The 25,604-nt window shown below is 41.9% G+C and overlaps 1 protein-coding gene across 9 annotated transcripts in view; it reads right to left on the bottom strand.

The window, feature by feature from the left end:
• Positions 1-25,604, bottom strand: part of Katnip (katanin interacting protein) — a 193,377-nt gene that overhangs the window by 74,501 nt on the left and 93,272 nt on the right. For 8 of the 9 annotated variants that reach the window (XM_063226709.1, XM_063226710.1, XM_013141984.2 and 5 more), the window contains 2 exons: positions 10,701-10,965; positions 7,743-7,874 (listed from right to left, as the gene is read on the bottom strand). In XM_063226709.1, the coding sequence (XP_063082779.1) occupies positions 7,743-7,874; positions 10,701-10,965 (397 nt within the window). The remainder of the gene's footprint in view (positions 1-7,742; positions 7,875-10,700; positions 10,966-25,604) is intronic. The other variant, XM_013141986.2, reaches the window with a different exon arrangement.

Raw genomic sequence — 25,604 nt, 5'->3', positions numbered from 1 at the left:
GATTTATTCTCATCACCAAGCCAGAGAATGGTGGATTTATTCACTCAGTAAATCCGTACCACAGCAAAAGCCAAATTGCACATTTTAATTTATCCCAAACTGCTCTTTTCTGGTTGAGATCCATTCTTCTTCCTATAACTCCACTTTCTCTTTGCTTCCCAGGTGCCTGGCTTTCTTCTCTTTTACAGAGAAACAAAAGGCATATCAATTTGGGAGAATGACCATGAATGTACCACATGTCAGTAGAAGCCAGACCACAAAGCTGTCAGTTGGCTCACTGGCCCGATGACCTGCTCCCCTTCACCAGCTGTGACTCGAAAAACTCAAGTTCAGAGTCTCTGCAAAATTACTGCTTCCTACAAGCAAGTGGCCTTGGAGAAGGTCCCCTAGGCAGTCGTGGTCACGGGAAATACTAAATCTAAGAAGGGCTATTGCTCATTAGCCAGTGGTTCACTGGGAGAAATCTGCCTTTGAGTATGTATTGTGCAACTTATATATTTTTTAAAAAATTAGAAATAGATGCCAAGCATTTTGGTGGGGAGGGGTAGTGGAGATAGAACCTATGGCCTTTGCACTGAGCCACATACACCTTCTTTTAAATTTTGAGAGTCTTCCCAACTTGCTAAGCTGTCCAGACTTGGCTCAAACTTGTAATCCTCCTGCCTCAGCCTCCACCAAGTGCTAGCCCATTCCAGAATTGTCCCCCTGTAGACACACATGCAGTAATAAAAGGGCTTCAGTCTAAAACCACTTTGTTTGGGGTGGGCTGTGAAGTGGTAACAGTTAGCTGACATGCCTGGCTCATCAAGGCTGTATCCCTGTTATCTCTAACACTTTACAGGGACCTCACTGTGACAGGTGTTTTCTGTTGTCCTAACATTCATTCTCCAGCTGCTGTCTCTTGAGCCTAGGAATGCACCCAGTTCTTAAGGATGGCAACCAAAGCCTCCAGACTAGAGGATGTATCTTTCATCTCAGATGGTACAGCCCTTACTCCACACCCGCCTTGAGAGCAAGGATTCCGTTACCTTGAAGAGTATCCTCTTTAAAAGCACTGATGGGACAAACTGCCCTATGAAGCAAACCCCAGGGACAGGTGGTAATCTGCTGTTTACCAGATGAACCCAGGGATACACATTTTCTTACATAAGTGCAGACTTCTTTGCCACAGTGGCCAGAAAGCTCATGATCACAACTGTGACTACCTGAGGGAAATGAGCTGCATGGTTGATTCTGACATGGGATGAACAGCAGTGGCTTTTGTCCTTCTGACCCAGTGACTTTCACAGCATCCAGTTTCCTTGGGAAAGTGCTGTGAGCCCACTCTTTTTCACATTTGTGGTACATCTGACCCCATGCCTATCCCAGCATGGGCCGGGGGAGAGCAAGGTTCTCTTAACCACAGGCGCTGGAGACTGGCTCAGAGGATGCTGGTTTTTGGACTCACAGTGGACCACTAGGGGAGGAATGGTCTCTTTCCCCTTGGCTGGCAAAGCAGGTAAGAGGGCATCTGGAGCCTCTGGGGCCACCTGTGGGACCCAAGAGAAAGCCCTGCTTGCCGGTGCCCAGTAATATGGTCCTCAAAGTGTGCTGCTAGGACCACCAATGTCAGGATCACCTGAGAACTTGTCAGGAATTGAAATGCCCAGGCCAGTGATGGTGAACCTTTTAGAGCATTCAGTGATAACAAATAGGTGGCTGTGGCACATGTGCTGTACCCTAAACCCACTGAATCAGATGCTCTGGACTAGGGTCCAACCATCTGTCTGAGTCTCACTGGAGTAGAGAAAAACAACTCAATGTTGAAGAAACAGTTTCCCAGTGATACTGTCTCGACACCTAGATCCCACCATGCCTGAGGCCCATACTGACAGTCTTGGACATTTTAGATCTCTGAGCAATACATTTTACTTTCTTAAGCCACTTTGAATTTCTGTCCCTTGTTATTAATTAACATGGACTAATACATTATAAGACTCTAGACTTTGATATAATGGTTTTTCTGCTGTAGGACTTCCAACAGAAACATCAACTACAGGGATGTCAGCACCCTCTAATTCACTCACAGTAAGGGTGTTACTTTATTTCTATGGTTGGCAGCTTGTTTGGTAAAAGCAGTTCAGATACATCACTCTCCAGAGCACTCTGACGACTGGGACAGTAAACTTCCTGCATTCAAAGATGAATTATCCTTCATCCTCCACAAGACAACAGGTCTCTGAATGGAGGTCTTGGAAACCTTATGAATAGAGACTGGAGCAACATGAGACATAAGTTTCGTTAGAATTAGGGACAATTACAATGGTAGAGAGGAATGAAGATGTCATAGAGTCACATCATATGCATATTTAATTGATGCAAATTCAGTTGCATTGGCCAAAGAAGAAGGTGCAAGGGGAAAATAAATCTTTAAAGAGAGCAGGCGATGGGTTGTGTCCTGGCACGGCAGATTAGCTAATTCCAATCACCCTTTCTCTGAAGCACGACTAGAAAACCTGGAGCAAATATTAGTATGAAAAAATAAACATGTTTGACAGCAAGGGGAGTGAACAGAGTGGAGAGCAGGCAGGAGAAGAAACCCAAAGAGGTCAGCTCAACCTCTGGGAAGCCTTCCCCTCACGGTGCCATGAGCCTGGGGAGCCAAGTGGAGTTTGCAACAGATTCAGGCGCTCCAGTCTGAGAGTGAGAGTGAGAGTGATTGGAAATCACCAGGAAGGGAAAATTACTACTGACTGTACAAATAACAACAACCACAACAACAGTAATGTTTAGTGAGGTTCAGAGCCTAGAGGGAATGGAAATGCACGGTAATAGCATTCAAATCAGGAGGGGAGCAAATGGAGTTACAGAGTTGTAAGGTCCCTCTGCAGATGAGAAGTGCTAAATTTGCTAATTTAAAGTAGACTCTAATAAGTCAAGAATGCATGTTGTAATTGCTGGTAATGACTAAAAGAATAATAAAAGTGTATAGCTAACAAGCTAATAGAGAGGAGGAAAAAGGAATAATACAAAGCAATTAGTTGAAACGAAGGCAAGAAAGGAGAGAAAGAGGAACATCAAACTGGCAGAACAAATAAACAAATAACATAGTAGACTTAAATCCAAATATATCCACAATTACATTAAACATAAATGGATTAAATGCTCCCATTAAAATACACAGATTGTTAGAATATAAAAATAAAACCCAATTACATGCAGCTTACAAGAGACAAACCTTAATATAAAGATGCAGAAAGTTTGAAAGTAAAAGGATGGAAAAAAGATATCCCATATAAACTCTAAGCAGAAAAAAACCGGAGTAGCTCTGTCTCTAACATAGCAGCCTTTAAGTCAGAAAGTATTTACAAGCGCTCATTGTCTCCCCCTGGATTCATTTTGCTTCCTCACTCGTTTTTTCCACTTGTCTTCATTTTTTCACATATTTTTAAGACAGACTATACATAATGATAAAAGGTTCAGTTCACTAGGAAGAACAAAAAGCCTAATTTTGTAGGTACCCCCCAAATGCAGATCCCAGCCCACGTGGAATAAAGCACGACAGCAGCCCTTTCTCACTTGTTCCCAGAGCAGGGTGAGCTGGCTTGAGGTACTGCTGCCTTCCCAGGATGCCCCGGGTCTCAGTGCCTCCAGGAGTGTGAACATCCACCCCACGGCACAATGCCTTTGTGTAACAGTACACATTTCCTCTACAACCCAGACCCTACCCAAGGCTGATGTTTCATCCTGGGCTCAGTCAGAACCTGCAATTTTCCCACAGTGGAGGAGGGACAGGTTCCCCTGTCTTATAAGATAACACACTTTACAGCATTGTCTGTACAAAGCCATCTACGCTGCACTTAACTGTCAGAATAAGGAACCCAAGGGTAGCTAGACCATGGCATTTTCTGCTGCCTCTGGGTGATATGTGGCTTCCCTGTATTACATCTCAACGTCAGGGCAGCGACAGTGCCGAGTTTGCAACTTTCCCTGGGGCAAGTACATTTATAGGGGATGATGAGACCCAAATCTCTTTGAAATGAACTGCGTCCTTTTTAAACAGTCCTAACTGGGACAAGTTACTCTAAGAACCAATACTCAGAAGAATTGATAATCTGAATTTTATTTCTGGGTCAGTGACATACATTTTCTTATATATGTAGAAGCTTATGGTTACAACTGTGACTAGGTATTTTGTTGTTTGTCTCTATGTTTTTTGCCATACTAGGGATTCAATTCAGGACCTCTGTAGTGAGCTACATCCCTAGCCCTTCCCTCTTTTTTCCTAAGACACAGCCTTGAAAAATTGCCCCTGGCTGGATTCAAATTCAAACTTGGGGTCCTCCCGCATCAGCCTCCCAGAATGCTGGGATTACAGGTATGCAGTCACCATGCCCTGCTACCCTCACATGTTTTAAAATCTGGCTCTACATGCTATCTGTAATTTGTTAGTTTTCAGAACTTATTTGGAGAAAAAAATATTACAAATTAATTAATTAATCTCTATTTCTCCAAATCCTGTACATGAAGCTGTATGTTTTAGATTAAGTCTGTTCCCTAAAAAGAAATCTTAATCCCTGGTGCTTGTGGCTGTGGCCTTACTTGGAAATGAGGCCTCATGTTAAGATAAGGTCGTGAAGGAGAGTCTTAATGCAGTATGAACTGACATCTTTATAAAACTTTATAAAGTGTTGCCACAGACAACGAACTACTTCAGGGACAGATCCTCCCTCGGACCTGCAGAGGCTGGCCTGCCAAGACTGCAGCCTTGAACCTCTTGCCTCAAGAACTGTGAAGCAGTAAGTTTGTAAGATAATAAGATACTTGGATCATGGTGCTTTACTCAGCCCTGGAAATGAACCTAGCATCCAAGATGATTTTAGCATCCAAGAGACATACGGTTTATCTTTCAAAAATATTAATAGAAATACATTTGTATTAATGGAACTAGAAAAAAATATAACAAGTGATTGAAAGATGGATTTTAGGCATGTTTCTATCAAGACTAGGGTGCTATGGGTATGTATTATGCAAAAAATAGTTAAGTCAGCACATGACGGGCCATAAACAGGAGGAGTTAAGAGCAGAGATTCTACAACCAAGGTCTCCGACACTGGCTTCACCACACACTAGCTGGGTGACCTTGGGCAGATTCCTTAACCTCTCTGTACATAGTGTTGGTAACTACAGGTCCCACTGCATACGCTGCTGGATGAAATGTCAGGTCACATCTACACTGCTGAATGCAGCTTGGGAGCCAGCTCAGAAATTTTAATGGACTGCTCTTAATGACCTAAATATGGAAAAACTATGATGCTGGAACATGCTGGAAGGAAGGAGTCCCAGTCAGTTCACAGTCACCACTGTGAGGCTCTGCTCCGGGATGTCTTGCGTATGGTGGTATGCTACCCTGGGGCTCATTTTCCTAATGACTGGTTTTAGAGGAACTTCTAAGATGCCATTTGAAATGTTTCATGTGGAGGGAAGACAATACCAGCAAGGCAAACTGAGGCTAAAGACTTGAGCAGCAACCACTGGGGCCCGTCCTGGAGGACACATGGTCACCGACCCCCAAGATCCTCAACCACATTAGCGCTCCCAGAGCTGACAGGTCCTTTAGCTTGTCCCATCTCTTCTCTCTCTCCCTGTTCCTTGTCTGACCAGAGTTGACAGAGCCGGAACTCACCAGAGCTTTCTGCCACCTCACTGCTCTGCATTGTTCTTGATCCCTGTAGATCATTTTGCTACCATCTCTACGTACCAATGTGACACTTGCGTAACCTTGTTCACGTCAGGGACATGGTGCTTACTCCCACCTCAACCTTTCCCAAGCTCCAGTCAACCCTCTTTCCAGGCTTGGTTTTGCCAAGAAATCCCTTGGAACAAGTCTGGTGCTACGTGGTATGATCAAAAAACATGGAGAATATCTAAATAATTTTAAAATGTATTATAGCAAAAGACACATGGTCATTAATACCCTTCAAAATATTCCCTGTGGCTTTGAACACATTTATCCCATCATTCTTGTCTCTCTAAAGCAGTTATGGAAGTCCTCTGATGATCAGCAGTACAGGGCTAAAGATGCTGAACACAGGGACCTCTGGAGGTGCAGGAAGAGTGCATACGCGTAGTGCTTTGAAGTCAAGATGATCACAGCTGAGCATGAGGACACACCCTACTCCAGAGCGAGACAGCAGCCAATCCTAGAGAGCAAAGAGTGCTCTGAATTGGCAAATTTACTGTCTTCGTTCCGACTTCATGGGCTTTGGGTTTTCATAGCCTCCTCTTTCTGTACCCCCTAAATCTGTGGAATAAATACAGGCTGTCCGGAAAAGCTGTCTTTACTTCTGAGAGAGTTCTGACTGACCTTCTGGAGCCCCAAATCATACCACTGGTGTTTTATGTAAGCCATGCACTATCTACCCTGATAGTCCTCTTTAGTTGTACTGTCATCAATCAATTCAAAATATTTACTTTTCATGATCATTTGGACATTGGGGAAGAGCCAGAATCTGCCAGATCTGGTGAACAGGGTGGATGAACTCACACTGCAATGTTTTTACAAGCCTGGGTACCATTTGGCAGCAGCATGCACCAAATTTTTGACCATACCTTGCAAAGTTACACAGGAAGAGGACTTCCAGGACTGCCTCAGCAAGTGGCAGAATGACGGAGTGAGTGTATTCAGAGACAAGGGGCATGCTTTGAGGGGAGCTGACAGCAATGTATCTTTTATTGCAATACAGTTTTAAAAATTTAAACATTCTCTGTATCTCACCCCTTGTAAATTCCCTACTGGACTCTGGTTTCACATGGTGGAAGGTTTGATCTCTTGGCCATCTTTCTCAGGCCACTCCCAGCTGCAATAGGATGCAGGTCAGAGGCCTCAGCCTTCCTGCAGAGCTTAAGATCTTGGCGCCTTGTTCGTGAACGGATCCTAGCTGTGAGGATGTGAGCCACCTGAGTTATGCAGACTCATAACCAGCACCATCTAATAACAAGTCAGGGCCTCCTGCTGCTGCTGAGATCCAGCTCTCCTGTCTTAACCCTATAGCTCACCTTTCTTCTTTGGGGCCCATCATTCTCAGATAGGTGCTTAGTAGGGAGAAAGGCAGATTGAAGACATATTTTTAATTGCCTGGATCCAGCTGTGCCTGAAGGACACTCTGTCTTTGGACTTCTCAGTTACACAGGATGATATACTTTTCACTTAAAGCTGCTTTTTCTTTCTCTTTTCCTTTTCTCTTTTGAGATGGTCTTGTTAAGTCTTCTTGCCCAGGCTTGCCTCTAATACTTGATTCTCCTGTCTTAGCTACTGAGTAGCTAGGATTACAGACATATACTACCATGCCTGGCTCTAAAGCCATACTTTTTATACTATTAGCTAACATGTTTTATCTTGTGTGAGTCCAATCTTCCCAAGCACAGGATTTGGTAGAGGTTAATGAGAAAATGTGTGGGGGCCGCCCTGTTCTGCCCTTCAGTCGGACTTCTTTTGGTCTCCCACCTGCTACCCCAGCTGGCAGACTGCACTTCCAGCCTCCATAAGGACACAAGCAATTTCCTTACTACAGTCTCTTTAGATGTAGACACAGCCCTTTCGGTTGCTTCTTTGGAGAAACCATATTATTACACTGGCTAAAGGTCAGCTCGGCCCTAGCAAGGAGAGTGTCAAAAGAAGGCCTCCCATTGTTACACCACATGCACTGAGAGCACGGGCCCCAGCCCCAACCCTGCTCCCAGCCAGGGGCCCCAACTCTTACTGGAGCACACCCTCTCCTGGTCTGGGAATGTGGCAGGTGGCTGGGAATGCAGGTTCAGCTCAGGTTTGCTGGGAATGAAGACCTCAGTGCCGTCCTTCCGCTTGGTAGGCAAATTCCTCTCCCTCTTATGACCTATGGGAAAGTGATTGTTTATGTCAGACGTGCAGCACCAGCAGTGTGGTGGCAGCTGGCTCTGGCATTTGTTTACTGTTCATTCACTTATTCATCAAATGTTTACTGCATGACCTTGTTTCAGGTACTCTGGTAGTTGGGGTCTATGAGAGCAACAGAGACATTGAGACAAGCTTGCTGAGAGCCATGGTACACCCTGCATGGAACAGTCTAGAACACGCATAGGTTTTCAAATTTTAGCATTTCTGAATAGAGAAAGTGGGTTGGGAGGGGTTCCAGGTACTAGAGTGGGAGCATCCGGGACCTGGAATGGCATGTGCCAGTGTGTGGTGAAGCTCTGATAGCTGGGCAGTGCACAGGGGTGCGGGGGGAGGGGGCCTGCTGTGGGAGTTTCATTTCTTCTCAAATCCATATTTCCAAAGAGGGCATCTTGAGCCAGGTGTGCTGGTACAAATTTATAATCCCACCACTTGGCAGGCTGAGGTGGGAGGATTGCTGTGAGTTTGAGGAATTCAAGGCCAGCGTTAATTAGACAGCAAGTCTCTGTCTTAACCACAAAAGGGTGGGGGGCACCTAGGCCCCTGGGAGCACAGGGTGACTCCAATAGCATGTGGCAGATGGTTCGTATGTTTTCTGGCATATGAAGGCCCAGGGGATGGACTCCAGGGCCTCACATGTGCTCTACACTGAGCCTCAGCCTCGCCCTTGCTGCATTTCTATGCTTTAATGTGCATGGAAAGAACTAGAGCTGGCATGTCAAACCCTTGGCTTCATCCTTGCTCAGATCAGTTCTAGAATTGTGAAAGAAAAGAAAGAGAAAGAGTGGGAAGGATAATGCTCTAAATAACAGCTAAAAAAAAAATAGGGTCGTTTATAGATGTCATGGTTTAGAAAATGTCCCCCAAAAGCCTCATGTGTTCAGAGGTGAAGTTATAGAATGTGATTGGATCGTAAGGGCTGTACTCTGTCAGTGGATTAATTATAATCTGATGGCATCATTTTGGAGGTGTTGGAAACAGGAGGTGGGGGCTCACTGAAAGGACTGGGTCATGGGGCTGTGACCTCAGAGACGATGTCTTGTCCATGGCTCTTTCCTTTCTCTCTCTCTTTCTCTCTCTCTCCTCCCCCTCCTTTCTCCCTCCCTCCCTCTCTCCCTCTGCTTGCTGGCTGCCATGAGGTAAGTGGCTTTTCAGCTTTCAGATTCAGGGTGAAGAATGCTGCTGTGGGAATCTAGGTGGGTGAGGTCAGAGGATACAAACCACATAGAGGGGCAAATGTCTTATCTGGGGACATCTACCTTGGATGTAGCTTTCCAAAGACTGCCAGTTACGGGATTAGTTAAATCCCCCAAACACATATGTTGAAGTGCTACCCCCTGAACTTGGAGACAAAATATTTAAAAAGGCAGTTAAGCTAAACGAGGTCACTGGGGTGGTATCTGAGAAGAGATTAGGACTCAGACACAGGTAGGACCACGTGAGCATACAGGCAGAAGACAGCCATGCACAAGCTAAAGACAGGGACTCAGAAGAAACTGATCCTTAGTCTTGGAGTTGCAGCCTCTAGAATGGCGATATAATTAAGTTTCTGTTGTGCAAACCACTGATCTGTGGTACTTTGTTATGGCATTCCTAGCAAGCTAATATACTGCCTCATTTCAAATAGTCCCTCATTTCTCTTTCCTGACATGCACTCTAGTTCAGAAAATACAGCCTTCTCTCAGCTGGCATACCCAGTGTTATAGTTGATATGTGGGTGTCTCCCCAAAGCCTCATGTGCTCAGGGTAGGGCTTATGGAGGTGATTGGTTCATGGGGCACTATAACTCAATGTGACATTAGGAGGCGGGGCCTAGTGGGAAGAGACAGATCAGAGGGGTGTGACCTGGTAGGGTGGATCTACCAGGCTCCCTTCTTAGTGTTCTGCCTCCTGGCTGCCATGAGGTGAGCAGCTTTTCGTCCCTACCCATCTCTATCGTGCTGTGTTATGGTTTGTGTCTGGATGTCCCCCCAGAGCCTCATGCAGTCAGGAAAGCAGACTTCTAGAGTTTGTGAATGACTCACGGTCTAATGCTGGGATTATGGGAGTGAGTGCCACACCCAAGTAGGTATGGTCTACATCCAATGTAAAGGACAGAAAGAGTCTTCTCTCTGTGTTCCTCTCTTTTTGCTCTTGCTGTCTTTTGCTGTTTTTACCACCATATACAGTTGCCTTCTGCCATGTGCCACTCTGCCTTGGAGCCACAACTGTGAGCTAAATAAACCTTTCCTTCCTTAACTTTGGGTGTTAGGCATTTTGTCTGAGAGCTTTTAGAAAAGAAAGATTTGCTTTCTGATAGGGTTGTAAAGCTAATAATGTCTCATACAAAAGCCACAGTGCCTCTGTATGTTAGCATCTACCTAAGAATGGAAATAATGCAAAGGAAGAAGAGATAAAAACACAAAGAGAAGAAAGGAGTGGCTAAGAAGGGAGAGGAGGAGAAATAAGTACTACTAGTTCTTCTAGTTATCTGAGCCAATAAATAGCTCCTTTTGTATAAGGTACTTTGCATTAGCCAGCTGCAGGGTGAATGCTGCTAAACTTCCCACAATGCACAGGAGAGCCCCCTACAGCTATCTGCCACACATTTACCACATGAGACTTAAGGGTCATTGTGCAGCCACAGGGAGATTTTGCCTTTTGCAGTCAACAGAGTCTTCATAGACAGCTCTCTGGCCTGCAAGACAGATACTCAAAGCTAAATTCAAGATGCTTCTGGAAGTGTAAGGCTTGTGAATATATCCAGAGACACCAAAGGCAAAGAAATGCATCACAAGACAGAGCTCACCTTTGGAGGTCTGGTTAAATTCCAGCACCATGAGGGCGTCTGGACCTGAGGCAGGCTGTCCTCGCTGCTGGTCCTCAGGAAATCGATGCTGCTCTGAGTCCCCAGTGCAAAGAGAGGGGTCATCTTTGGGACAGCCCAGGAGCTCCTGGTCCTCAGGCTCAGGTTCAGAGAGGATGTCTTCTTCAATAGAGTCATATTCATCACTAGAACAATCCTTTTGTTTCCTTTGTAGATTTACGCTAAATTCTAGGCTTTTTCTCAGCTCCTGCCAACAGCCAAGGAAAGGGATGAAAAATAAGATAGGGCACTCTTAGAAAAAAAGGAAATAAAAAACACATTTAAAAATAGATCATTTGAACCAAAGAACTAAATTCTCACCAAACTAGCATTTAATCATAACATCTCAACCCATGACTTGTCATCATTTTGAAGATGAGGGGAAAAAAGGGACAGGAAAAATAAGCAATGCTATAGATAGGGAAGTATTTACAGTAGTAATTGTGATGTTTGCATCCCTGAGGCTGCAGAAATTGTGTGTGTATGTGCGCGCATGCGTGTGTGTGTGCGTGTGTGTGTGTGTGTGTGTGTGTGTGTGTGTGTGTATGCATAATTGTGTAAGAGATGAAGAGGCCAAAGCAGATTGTGGAGTCAAAGTGCCACATTTTCTGATTCACTGGGTCTACGATGGGAATGCACATTTCTATGAAGCTGCAGGTCCAGGGACCACACTGTAAACGCAATACCCCAACGATCCTGAAATTCCAGATATAACACATCTAGCAGAGACTTGCTGAAGGCTGTCCACATATTGCAGATGCTTAATAGCATCTAAATGTCATAACATTTAGCACTTAACAATAAGTGCCTAGTAATTTTTTTTGCATGTTTCTTTTGTCTTCCTGAGATGGTAAGCTGAGCATTAAGATCTATAGTCAACACTTAACTACAACAGCCTGGTAATTTTTTGTACATTTATTTTGTCTCTACGACTAAGCATCAAGACCTATATTTAGTGACCGGAAAACATATCATTCAAACCAGGGCACTTCTAAAGGGAAAAGGGGACCCTTCAACATTTGCACTAGAACTGAAAATATACACTGAATTATCTGGCCAAATCAGTAATTTTGGTCAGCTTTGTTATGCTGCCCCTGCAGCACTCAGAGTATCCAAGATAATTCTAAGAAAATAAAAAGTAATCAATAACAGTTTGATGATTGATCAATAAACATAATAGTTATTGTAGGCTGGATAGTGGCTCCTCAAAGACCTCCACATACCAATCCTAGGTCCCTGTGAACCCCTGAGGACTCAGGAAAAGTGAGGATCACTATATGGAAAATTTTCATCATTTTGAAGTCATCCAACACAAACCAATGATAGAAATATAGACATTAAAGGTGCTGCTGGCAAGGGCTCAGGAGAGGAAGCCCATGGAACTGGAAACTGGAGAAGCAAAATGGCATGATGCAGGAACAGTCTTAGCTGAATCGTGTCCTAGAGTTGGATGGTAAGGAAAACCTGTAAATGATGCACTTGGAGATTTAGCTCCAGAGATTTCCAACTGAAGTGTTGAAGACACAGTTTGCTTTCTTCTTGCTGCTCTCAGTGAAATGCGGGAGGGAAGAACTGTGAATAAGAAGGAACCAGGCTTTGATTTGGCAAGTTCTCTGCCTATCCAGATTGCAAAGGATGCTAAAATTAGGAGATTTGCTGTCAGGGAAGAGTGCTCTGGAGAGAAAACCAGGCTGTAGCTGGGTAACTTTTTGCTAGCACCTCAGAAAGATCTGAAGTTCAAGAGCATTTAGGCACATAGCAGGCTTTGCGAGGATTAGACCTGTGACTCATGGATTCCCTTAGGCATTTCAGCAGAAGCCAGGAATAGAGACGGATTATCCAGGAAAGATCCACATAGGAGCCACTTGTCTAAGGGGGCAAATCCTAGAAACATATATAGGAGTGCCGTGTGGTTTTTGAGAATGTCAAACTAGAGAACACTGTCATCTTGGGCTGAGTGGGAGAATGAAAGGACAGAATGAAAGAAGGCTGTCAGACTCCTCAAATCCAACAAGGAGGAAACAGGCAGATGAAGTACGCCTCTACCAACACCTGCTGCCCCTCCTGGAAAAGGAAAGATGATCCCAGGGGTGGCGCTGCAGGTTTGAGAGAGTGGAGCCAGAACCACAGAGAATTATTCCCAAGTTTTGAACCCAATGGAGCTGGCCCAATTGGGTTTTGAAATTACTTAGGTTTGATAATCCTTTTATTTCCCTTTCGTTCTCTCTTCCCAACCAGTCCCTATCTATAACCATCATCCTATACCTGACTCACCACAGTACATGGGAGCAGGTAACTTGTTTTCCAGGTTCACAGGTTCTCATATGGAGAGAAATGTTGCTCCAAGATGAATACACACGTAGTCTCACTCACACTTGATTTAGCTGATTTAGATGATGAGATTTGGGAGTTTTGAGCTGATGAGATTTAGATGACATTTTGGACTTGAAATCATAATGGACTGGGACTCTGGGAACCTTAGGATGGGTTGAATGTTTTTGACAGATAGGATGGATATGAATATTTGGGGTTTGGAAAGAGAGTTGTAGTACATGGAATAACTGGACTCCCAAAATGTTCCCAATCTAATTTCTGAGACCCATGATTTAGTACCTTACATAGCAAAAGGCCTTTGCAAATGAGAATTAAATTAAGGATATGGAGATGGAAGATTATTCCAGATTACTAGGGAGCCCTGTGTACACATAAGGGTCCTTATGAGAGAGTCCAAAGGATCAGTGTTAGATAAAGATGGAAGGATAGAAACAGAAGTTTTAGAGGAGAGAAGATGCTATTGGGCTCTGAAGGGGAGGAGGGGGCCAGGAAATACATGGCTACCAGATGCTAGATAAAGCCTGACAACACTTTGATCTTAGACTGGTGAAGATGATTTGGGATTTCAGACATTCAGAAATGTTAGAAGAGTCACTATGTTTATAGAAGGTTATTAAAGCATCAATAGGAAACTAATGCAACAGCTTTTTACAGCTCTCTGTGTCACCCCATTCCAATCATCAGTAATATTTATTGGACAACTAGAACATTGCCTGGCATAAATATTTTATGAATGACTAAGTATGCCAGGGCCTGGGTGACCGCCATGTGTGGGGGCAGAGTATACCCATACCCCTTGGAAGAGGCATCAATGATACAGCCTTTAGTGAGCTCCTTAACTACTCTGAGTTGTACTTTGACATCTATCAAAAGGTTAACAAATCATAGTTTATTTTATTAAAGCAATGGTCTGAACTGGGGTGATTTTGCTCCTTACAAGGGGACATGTGACAATGATCAGAGACATTTTTGACATCGCCTTGAGGAGAGGAGTGCTATTAGAATACAGTATGTGGGAGCTGGGGATGCAACTAGACCTTCTAGAATGTACAGGATAGCCTCCATATCAAAGCATGACCTGGTCACCATATCCACTAGGCTGAGACAGAGAAACCTGTGTTGGAGCCAGCATGTAGTTGCCACAGGCACTTATAAACACAGGGCTTCTAATGGAGTGCACTGGGATGGTCCATGCAGCCCCTACAGAAATTGGACTTATATCTTCAAAGCCTGACTGTGCTGGGCAGGTGGAAGCTCAACAGATTCACGATTTCTCACCCAGGGAAACATGAATCCCATGTGAGACACAACCTCCAATATAGTAATCCTTTATAGCAAAGTACTAATCTGTATGCTAAAAAACATATTCATGCCCTTCTCTCATTTGCTCTGCACAACAACTCCATAAGACAGAATAAAACCCCATGATAAGCAGTTGGGAGGCTGAGACAGGAGAATCATTGCAAGTTCAAGACCAGCCTGGGCTATAATGTGAGCTCAAAGCCAGCCTGAACTGTGCAGCAAGACCCTGCCTCAAAAAGTCAAAAATTAATTAATTATAATAATAATTAGCCTGACTGCTCTGGGATGAGGATACAGAGTTTGGCTCACCACAGGGAACAGGTATAGATAAAGCTGCTGCCTCTGACTTCCTCCCCCAAGGTTACAGAACCACCACAAATCTTCAGGTAACTCAAGTTTGTTCTGTTATTAAGTCTGAGCCACTGGGTGAATGATTGGGGATGACAATATGCAATGTATGTACCATTGTTGCCCCTTGATTGATGTGCTTTGAAATTTTTTCTCTTTGAAATAAAATGGATTTTAAAAAATCCATGATAACAGAATTTGATAAAAATAAGACAAGCCATCAGCTCCTGTTCTCAGCCCAACCCTCATTCTCAAACAGAGTCTGCATCAGTCATATTCTGCAGGGATATGGGGCCAGGCCAGGGACAGAACTGGGAAAATCGGCCCCATATTCTTGTCTAGTTCCTGTAGATTAAAATGATACAGACAGACTGCTAGCTGAGAGACAGCTGTCACAGTTCAGGAAATACCAGTCAGTCCTAGGGTCCAAAGTTGTCCCTAGTGATATTAGGGTACAGTCAGTGACCACAGCTAGTTCCACAAAGGACAGGGATGGACATTAGGCTCCTTAGGCTCATGATTAGATAAGCAGGTTTCCTGTGGTCACTTTACTACCTTTGTGATATTGCAACCCCACATTTAGCCAAATACATTTTGGGGCTCCCCCAAATTTGAGCAACTAGAGACTAGAGGCTTTAAGCAAATCTAGCTTCTTACAGTGGTGGCAGGGTTATAACATCTGCGCTCAGCCACTGGTCCTTGTTCCTTCTGAATTTTGCACATGGAAAATGGATTGTGTGTCTGTCTGTCTGTCTGTCTGTCTGTCTGTCTCTCTCTCTCTGTCTTTTGAGACAAGGTCTTGCTATGCGGTTCAGGCTGGCCTTTTGCTTACTTTGTAGCCCAGGCTGGTCTCAAACTTGAAACAATCTCAGCCTCGCTAGTCCTGGGATTACAGGCAGAACACGGACTTTTTTTTGAGGCACAGTGGTACACACCTGTAATCCCAGAACTCTGGGAAGCTAAAGAAGGAGGATGGCAAGTTTGAGCCCAGCTCGGGCAACTTAGAGACTTAGCAAGATCCTATCTCAGTACAAAAGTCTTATGTTCAATCCCCAGTATTATTCAAAACAAAACAAAACACTAGACTCTTTTGCATTGTGCATGGCCCAGCCAATAAAAAGGACAATGTGGTGATCACTCAGTGTTAATGCACGCATGTGCACTCATGAGCCAAAGCGTTGTGCTAAGGCTAGTAATGTGGGGAGTGAGGGAACAAGACCTCTGCCTTCACAGACAGGAAATGCATAAAGAAAAATAAATGGGGGCAACGCCAGCATCTTCATATTCTTTCATAATTAATTAAATGGATAATTATTTTAAGAAATAATATTTCTTGTAATAATATTTCTTATAATAAGGAGTTTGAATTTCAGTAATTTCTCCTGTTTCAATTTGGTTTCTTTTCTCGTGATATACTCTATATATATATAAATTTGTATGGCTGGTATCTTCCTGGAAAAGGAAAAGAATTCGTTTCTCAGACAAGGTGAATGAAGTTTAGGAATGTAGGCCCTTGTGATGCTCATGTATTAGAAAACCATCTGTTCCAAGGGCAAAGGGGAGACAGGCTAAGGAGCACCACTCCCCTGAGAAAGGCGTGCAGAACCTTTCCATCTGCAAGAGAAGGACCTGGGTTTGCTCCCTTTGAAAGCCAATCTGACCGAACTTCAAAGGGGTACCATGCTGTGGGATCTACCAGCTGCTTTAAAGTCATCACCCAGAAATTTCTCTGTGAAAACTTACTTTATAGCTTTGCTTTAAAACCTTGTTATATTCAGTTCCAGTATTCAGTGTTTAAAATGTTAAGTTCAAGCCCTTTCTACAGAAAGCCTCTGCATGGAGGCTGGGCTGCAAACAGGGAGGGTGTAGAGCTGATGACAGAGACTGCACACAAATTAGCCTCTTCACTGGAGAGCCAGGGAGGTGGCAAAGAGACAGATGCTGAGGACTTAAAGGTGGCTGCTAGAAGAGCCACTATCAAAATGCCTTATCTGCCTGATCGTCCCATTTCTGCTAGCCTACGAAAAGAACAAAAGCAGGCAATTATCAACTGCCATGTTTTTGCAATGATGGTAACAATAATTATGACATCACCAAGGATAATAACAAGCTACCACCTGTAAGCTGCTGCTACACATCAGGCCCCAGGATAAGCTCTCATGTACTAAGCTTATCTCATCATTTCAGCCCCACAATGCCCCTATATGGTAAGTGTTCTCATCTTGACTCAGAGTACTGAAGGACAAGCCCAGGGTCTGGTACATGGCTAGTAATGGCACAGCCAGAGCTTGGATGAATGATTAGCGGACTCCAAAGCCCAGGCTCCTAATTACATAATCACATGTATTCCCTGCCTGGTACCAACATGGAAGCAAGTGGTCTTTAGAAAGGGATGAAGTCTAGGGTTGGGTGACTATCTGTTAAGGGTTAGTGGTACCTGGCCAGAAATGCTTTGGATCAAAACTGCCTTGACACTACATATGCTAAAAGTAGAGTATAATATGTTAGGTGTTAGTGGATGAAACAGTGGAAGTACACTTTCTAAGTATGCTTAGAAAGGGGGATGACCCAAATCTAGATTCGGGGCCTGACATCCCCTATATCCCCAGATGAGTTGCTGAGACGCAAGCCCCACTTGTAATGTGGTAAACTTTGCCTTAACTCCATGACAAGCCTGGTGAATGGACATGATGAGATAAGAGTTATGAATTAGTGTTTCATGACAGTTTTAACAGGGCTTCAATTGTCACGGAAAAATTTAAATTGTAAGGACAGCATATTCATCTTCATTTGTCAGAGTCTACTGAATTTGCCTAAAAGAAGCATGATGTTAGACCATTAGGACAGAACAGACACTTCAGACAGGCCTAAGAGGAAGCAGCAGCCCCTGGAGTGGAGGTCACTGATGTGCAGACAGAAGGGCCAAACGCCACAATTCCCTCCCACTGCAGCAGTGTCTCTCATTCAGCCAGCATTTGTATGAAATTAAGATTTGAATACTGTTAGCCTGGCATGCAGTGTTGGTTGCAACAAATCCTATGTCTTATATGAGGCATTTTATACATTTCTATTACCCTGCCAGGCCCATAAAGGCTTTTTATCTTGCACTGAAGACTTAGTTGATTTTTCTTTTTTCATTCATTCTTTTACTTAATAAATACTTTTTGTTGAAAATATTTGTCCACTATAATACGCAGGTGTGACTGATAAATGCTACGGACAGAGTAAGGGACAAACAGTGTTTTCATTCTCAAAAAATTTATAGTCTGGCAACAAAAATAAGAAACTAGAAGACAGTCCGAGTGTAATGAGTGTCAAAGCCCAAACTCAAGGTCTATCAGGGTACAGCCCAAGCCCAGCAGCTCCTGCATCACAAATTGCTTATAATAGATGTCTTGTGCCCTAACTTCAGGATTCACTCTAAATTTAAAAAATCACATGTTCCTACATCAATTTCCATAGAACTATGACTAAGGAAATTTGAATTTTGTATGTGATTCAAATATGAGGGCTGATCAAAAAAATATAGTGAATGTTGAAATTTTTTGGGGGGGAGACTTATTGCAGAAAAAGACATTATTACTGACCATCTCCAAAATACTCCCCTTCACTTTGAACATACTTATCTCACCAATCTTGTCACTTTTTGAAGCAGTCCTCTTCCCTGAGTGTCATGGCTAGCACATTGTCCTGAATCAATCAAACACATTTACCTTCCACGGTCATTTTGGAAGAAGCAGAAGTCACATGGTGCCAGATCCAGTGAGTAAGGCTAACGAGAAGACACAGTAATGCTTTTATCAGATAGAAATTGCCATAAACATTTTGAATTGATTTGGGACGTGAAGCAAAGCTCTGGGCACCATCCTGTCTAAGCTCCATCATCTGAGCCTGCCCAGAGCCAGGGGAGGGGCTGAAAGTTCAAAAGCCAGGAACTGGACAGAAACCAAGCAACAAAGAACGTCACTAGTTAACTAGGAGTTTTGAGGAGTTCCTGAAAGGCAGCGGCAGTCACATCTATAAAGAACCGATGTGAGAGGTCTACAGACAAAAGGAGGAGCAGTAAAAATTTCAAGAGACTTCTGGGTAAGATGGCAGAAAAAATAACTCAAGTCACTCTGAGATAGAATGAGAAAGGAGATGCTATATTCCAAGGCCAAAACAGAGGAAAGAGATCTGGAAATCAAGGAAGAGGTGACTGGAAAGCTAAAAAGCATGATGAAACAGAAAGGCAAGACAGAATGAGGAATGAAGCAGTGTACAACATTGACCCAGCTCCTGGGGGAGAAGAAACCAAGGTAAGCCTGAAGAGGGCCAGCAGCCCTTGTGATAAGCCATGGACTGGCAGCCCTAGCCCAAGCAAAACCCATGGTTACTGCAGGTAAAGTCTGAAAGTGCCTTTTGTCATGTGGCAAACTAGCTTTGGAAAAGAAATCCACCCAGTGCTTACCACATCTTGGACCGTGATAACCCGGAGCTATCTTGACAGAGAACTTCACTGTTTGATACTGAGCTACTTTGGAAATCCATAGTCATGGATCAACCACACTCCAAAGTTCCTGGGGACACTCAGCAATCAGGACTGGGGGGAGGCAGTCATGGAGAGGGGGAGAGTTAGTTGCAGGCCTTCTGAGAAGTGTAAGGGTAGGGAGCCTGGGGTTGGATCTAAAAGAGACAGGGTCAAACCAAGTGGTCTGCTTGGTCCCCACGGCTGCCTTCCTTCCAGCACAGAACTCAGCGGTCTGTTTGTTTCACCCACTCACATGCATTCAGAAAGTTGTCGCTGCTTGGATGTTTGCTCTGCCCCCAACGACATGGACAGTGACTCTGGAACCAGTGCGCACCTAACCAGCCCACTTGTGTAAAGCTAGTTAGAGAGTGTGGTGGCTCTGATTGCACAGCAGGAAGGAAATAAACATGCAAACACTAAAAAGCCCCTGAGGCAGGCAACACCAATGTACACCCCTGCCTGGTGGGAAAGGTGAGGTGGGGCTCAAGATTCATAGAGTATCAACCTTTCAGGTAGGAATGGAGAGGAAATATAACAGACCCCAACTCACTACCTCTCCTCCACACCTGGCAGAAATACAGCTCAGCTCTCTCCTCCATACCTGATAGATTCCATCCAATATTCCATGTCCTAGAAGGAGACTTTACCAACTTAAACATTTCAGTATGGAGAAATTTTTAGACTCATTTTTCTATTTTTTTCTGTTTTCTGTTCCTCTTACTTTTATCTAGTTTACTTATTTTTTATTCACTCATTCTTTAAGTGGGCTTTTTCTCTCATTTTTTCCTCTTCTTTCTCATCTCTTTCTTTGCAAAAAAAAAAATCTTGGGGCTGGGGATTTAGCTCAGCGGCTAAGTGCCTGCTTGGCAAACATGAGGTCATGAGTTCAATCCCTGGTACAAAAAAAAAGAAGAAGAAGAAAAATCTTGCTGCTTATTCCATTTTTCACTCTCTGTGACCCTTCCATTTGTAGTATCACCACTACTTTACTATTACTACTTCTAAATTTCATTTACTTCTTAGCCCTTTAGTTTATATTATTTAAGCCCCTTATCTAATGTTATTGGTGGTACAGCTAGTGATTTTAATTGGTTTTTACTGTACTTCAATATCTAGTTTGTTTTTGTGTGGTCATTGTTACTGAAATTTGTTTTCTCCTCTCCAAGGCCCACTGGTGATCAAGAGGTCTTAAAACCAGGCTACCTGTTAAAATTCTTATATGAAAGTGAAGGAGATATCCATCTAAATAAATGAGCAAGTCTCAATGCAGAAGCACAAGAAATATGAAGAAACAAGGCATTTCTTCAAAGGTTAATAACTCAGTAAGTAAACTCACAGATATGGAAACGGATGAAATGCTGGACAAAGAATTCAAAAGATTGATTTTTTAGATGATCAATGACTTTAAAGCAGACACAAATAAACTGGATGAACTAAGGAAGACAGTGCAGAACATGAAACAGCAATTCAACAAAGAGACAGAGATTCTGAAAAAGAACCAAACAGAATTTTTGGAAATAAAAAGCTCAATAAGTCAAATAAAAAGCTCAGTGTAAAGACTTACTGATAAACTGAATCAAGCAGAAGACAGAATTTCAGGGCTTGAAGACAGGTTGGTGAATTATCACATTCAAACAGCAAAAATAAGAAATTATGAACAAAATATCCAAAACTCTGAGACACAAATAAAAGACCAAACTTACAATTTTTTTGTTGTTGTTGCATAGACAGAGATGTCAAGGTATATACAAAAGGCTCAGAAAATCTATTCAGTGAAATGAGAGCAAAAATTCCTCAAATTTGGGAAAGATATGGACATCCAGGAAAAGGGGGGGTATTTAGAATTTTAAATTGGCATGATCAGAAAAGAACCTGCCCATGTCATATTATAGTTAAAATGCTGCATACATTTTATAAGGAAAGATACTGAAATCTTCAAGAGAGAAATGGTAAGTCATTTATAAAGGCAACCCAATCAGAAAACTGCAGCTTTCATGAAGGTCTAAAGGGCAGGAAGGCATGGAATTATACATTACAAATCCAGAAAGAAAATAACTGCTAATCCAGATTACTGTATCAAACAAAGTTATCCATTGGAATCAAAGGAGAAATAAAGACCTTCCAACATAAGCATGAACTAGAGCCATTCATGGCCACTAAGCCAGCACTGCAGAAGATACTTAAAGGAATCCTATATATAGAAGAGGAAGTGTAGATTAAGAAAATGGAAATTAGGAAAGAGCTAGACTTTAGAAAAATACTCGATGACAAGAATTAGTACATACCTTTGAATAATAATCCTGAATGTAAATAGCTTAATTCTCCAATTAAAAGATACTAAAAGACCAGGTTAAAAACCAATACACAATTTTTTGCTGCTTGCAGGAAACACATCTCACCAACAAAAATACACAAACTGAAAATTAAAGGACAAAACATAATATTCCAGGCAAATGGACTCTGAAAGCAAGCAGGAGTAGTTTTACTCATATCTAACAAAGGAGATTTCAAGCCAAAGTCAGTTAGATGAGATAAAGAAGGCCACAGTGTATTGGCAAAGGAAAAATGCACCAACAATTTTAAATATCTATGTACCAACACTTTCATAAAACAAATGTTATTTGTCATAAAAGGATAGATAGGACCTGATACAATAATAGTGGATGACTTCAGTACTCCACACTCACCAACAGAGGTCATTCAGACACCTACCCCAAAAAATCAGCAAAGAAATATCCCAGTTAAATTATCACTACAGATCGAGTGAGTCTTAAACCAGACACCTATAGGATATTCCATCCAGCATCTGCAGAATATTCATTCTTTTCAGCAGCTCATGGAACTTTCTCCAAAACAGATAATTTTAGGCTTTAAAGCACATCTTAGCAAATTTTTTAAAAAACGAAATAATTCCTTGTGTCTTACAGCATATTGGGATAACAGTAGAAATTAGTAAAAAAAAAAAAAAAAAAAACTAGAGAAACTACACAAACACAAAGAACAGTTCCTATCTGAACAATCAGTAGGTCACTGAAGAAAGCAAGAGGGAATGTAAACGGAAACACAACACATCAGAGTCTGGGATACAATCAGGGCAGTTCTAAGAGGCAGGTATAGAGCTATGAGCGCCTGTATAAAAAGCTAGTCATATTTCAAATAGGTAATCTAATGATGAATCTCAAAGTCTTAGAAAAACAAGAATAAAATAAAACCAAATCCAAGAGAAGGAAGGAACTAAAGAGCTGAAATTAATGAAATAGAAATTAAAAGAACACAGCACACCAATGAAACAAACAGTTGGTTCTTCTTTTAAAAGATAAACAAAATTGATAAACCCTTTATTAAATTAACCAAGAGAGAGAGAGAAAAGACGTAAATTAAAACAATTACAGATAAAAAAGCAGGATAATACAAGAGACATCACTGAAATCCAGAGGACCATTAGGAACGATTTTGCAAATCTCTATTCCAGCGAAATGTAGATTCTTGAAGACATGAATTGCTGGATGAATTACAAAAGTTGAACCAAAAAGACATAAAAACCTAAACAGATCAATAATAAGTAATGAGGCTGAATTAATAATTTTAATAAGTCGCTCAACAAAAAAAGCCCAGGACCAGATGGATTTACTGCTGAATTTTGCCTGACCTTTAAATAAGAACTAACACCAATGCTCTCAAACTATTCCATGAAACAGAAGGGGGCAAGGAGCATTTCTAATCTCATTCTACTAGGTCAGGATCACCTTGATACAAAATTAGAGAAGGGGACACACATACACACACAATTATAGGTTAATCTTTGGTGAATATAAGTGCAAAAATCCCTGATAAAATATCAAATTCAAGGCAAAAGGCAAAAGATATCAAATGCAAAATGCAAGTTCAAGTCAAAATACCAAATGCAAGTCAAGTTCAACAAGACATTGAAAAGACCATGTACTATGATCAAGCTGGTTTCATTCTAGTGATATAAAGATGGTTCAACATACAGATATCAATAAACACAACACAACATCATAAATAGAATCAAGGATAAAAAAATCACAAAATCATCTCAACTGATGCAGAAAAAAGCTTACCAAAAATTCATTTTATTATCTTTTTATTTATCTCTTCATAATAAAAGCCCCAAAGAAACTAGGTGTTGAAGAATCATACTTCAACACAGTAAGGGCTACACAGAACAAAATCCATAGTCAATATCACATGACTGGAAGAAAATTTTAAAGCATTTTCTCTAAAATCAGGAAGGGGATAAAGATGTCCACTTTCACCACTTCCATTTAACACAGTATTTCAAATTTTAACAATAGTGATTAGGCAAGATAAATAAAAAGAATACAAATACTGAAAGTAAGAAGTCAAATTAACTGTCTTTGCATGATGATATTCTAAAGACTCCACCAAAAGACTTCTAATAAACAAATTCAGCAAAGTAGCAAGATACAAAATCAACATAAAAATCAGTATCTATAATGAACTCACTGAAAATGAAATCAGGAAGATAATTCCATTCACAATAGTTTTTGGTTTGTTTTTTAAACTACAAATCAGCTGGGCACAGTGACTCATGCCTATAATCCCAGCACTGGGGAGGCTGAGGCAGGAGAATTGCTGTGAGTTCAAGGGCAGCCTGGTCTGCATAGTGACTTCTCAAGGCCATCCTGAACTACATAGAGACACTTTGTCTCAAAAAACAAAACAAAGAAACAAGCAAATGAAAACAACTCATACAGATCAACCTAACCAAGGAGGTGAAAGAATTCTATAATCAAAATTATAGAACACTAAAGCAAGACGCTTGAGAAGTCAGAAGATGGGAAGCCCTCCTATGTGCATGAAATGACAGAATTAATTATTGTTAAAAATCACCATATTACCAAAAATGATCTACATATTCAACATAATCCCCATCAAAATACCAGTGACATTCTTCAAAAACTCCTAAAGTTCATACAAAAATACAAAAGACCCAGAACAGCCAAAGCAATTCTAAGCAAATAGAACAACACTGGAGGATCATAATACCTGACTTCACAGTAAAACAACACCAACAACATGGTACCAGCATAAAAACAGATATACAGATCAATGAAACAGCAAAGACGACATAGAAATAACCCATCAGCTACAGCTCTGATTCTTGGTGAACGGGACAAAAACATATTGGAGAGCAGAGGCTCTTTAATAAACGGTGCTGGAAAATTGTGTACTTATCTGTAGAAGATGGACACTAGATCTACACCTCTTGTTTTGTACAAAAACCAATTCAAAACAGATCAAAGACTGTAAGACCTTAAACTATGAAACTGACAGAAAACACTACGGGAGAGACACTTCAAGGCACAGGCACCGGAAATGACTTTCGCAGTAGGACCCCAATAGTAAGAACTGACGAATGGATGGCATCAAGTTAAAAAGCCACTACACAGCAAAGTGAATGACTAACAGAGGGAGGTGACAGTGGAGACCGTCTTTGGCAGCTACTCTTCCAGTGGAGGGTTAGTAGCCATGACAAATAAAGAACTTAAAAACTCAACTCCAAACGAACAAATAAACCAATGAAAAATGGGCCCATGTAGTACAGCACTTGCGAAGCATTTGCGAGGTCCTATCTCCAGTACTGGGGTGGGGGCAAATGAATTAGATAGAGACATCTCAAAAAAGGAAATACAAATAGTCAGCAATTATATCAAATGTAAAGTCTTTAACCACCATGGAACTAAAAATTGAAATTACATTGAGATTCCGTCCCACCCCAGTAAGAATGGCTATCGTGGAGAAAACAAACAACAAACTCTGGCAAAGAGATAAGGGGAAAGGAACTCTTCTACATTGTTGGTAGGAATGTAATCTAGTACAGCCACTGTGGAAGTCCTCAAATTCATTGTGGAAGGTCCTCAAAACACTAAAAATGTAATTACAACATGATTCAACTACACTACTTGTTCATACCCACCCACAGGAATTAAGTCAACATTCTATAAAGGCACCTGCCTACCCTATTTATTGTGGCATAATTCACAATAGCCTAGATATGGAATCAGTCTAGGTGCTTATCAATGGATGAATGGATAAAGCAAATATAATATATATTATCCAGCCATAAAGAAGAATGAAAGTCATTTCATTTGCAGGAAAATGGATGGACCTGAAGATCATCATGTTATGTGAAATGTGCCAGATTCAGAAAAGTATCACATTTGCCTTAATATGTGGAATTTTAAAAATGGCATGACAGTAGAAGAAAGATCATTATTAGACAAGAGGGAAGGAGTAAAAGAGGAGGGTGGTATGCAAACAGGGGCAGAGGGAGGACAGATGTGACGGAAACATGCATGTATACAAAT

This window comes from Cavia porcellus, unplaced genomic scaffold, assembly GCF_034190915.1.
Source record: "Cavia porcellus strain 051 isolate PalLab524CR breed Dunkin Hartley unplaced genomic scaffold, mCavPor4.1 scaffold_16, whole genome shotgun sequence".
Lineage (NCBI taxonomy): Eukaryota > Metazoa > Chordata > Mammalia > Rodentia > Caviidae > Cavia > Cavia porcellus.
Note: the sequence above shows the minus strand (reverse complement) of the source record. Positions and strands in the feature narration are given on the sequence as shown.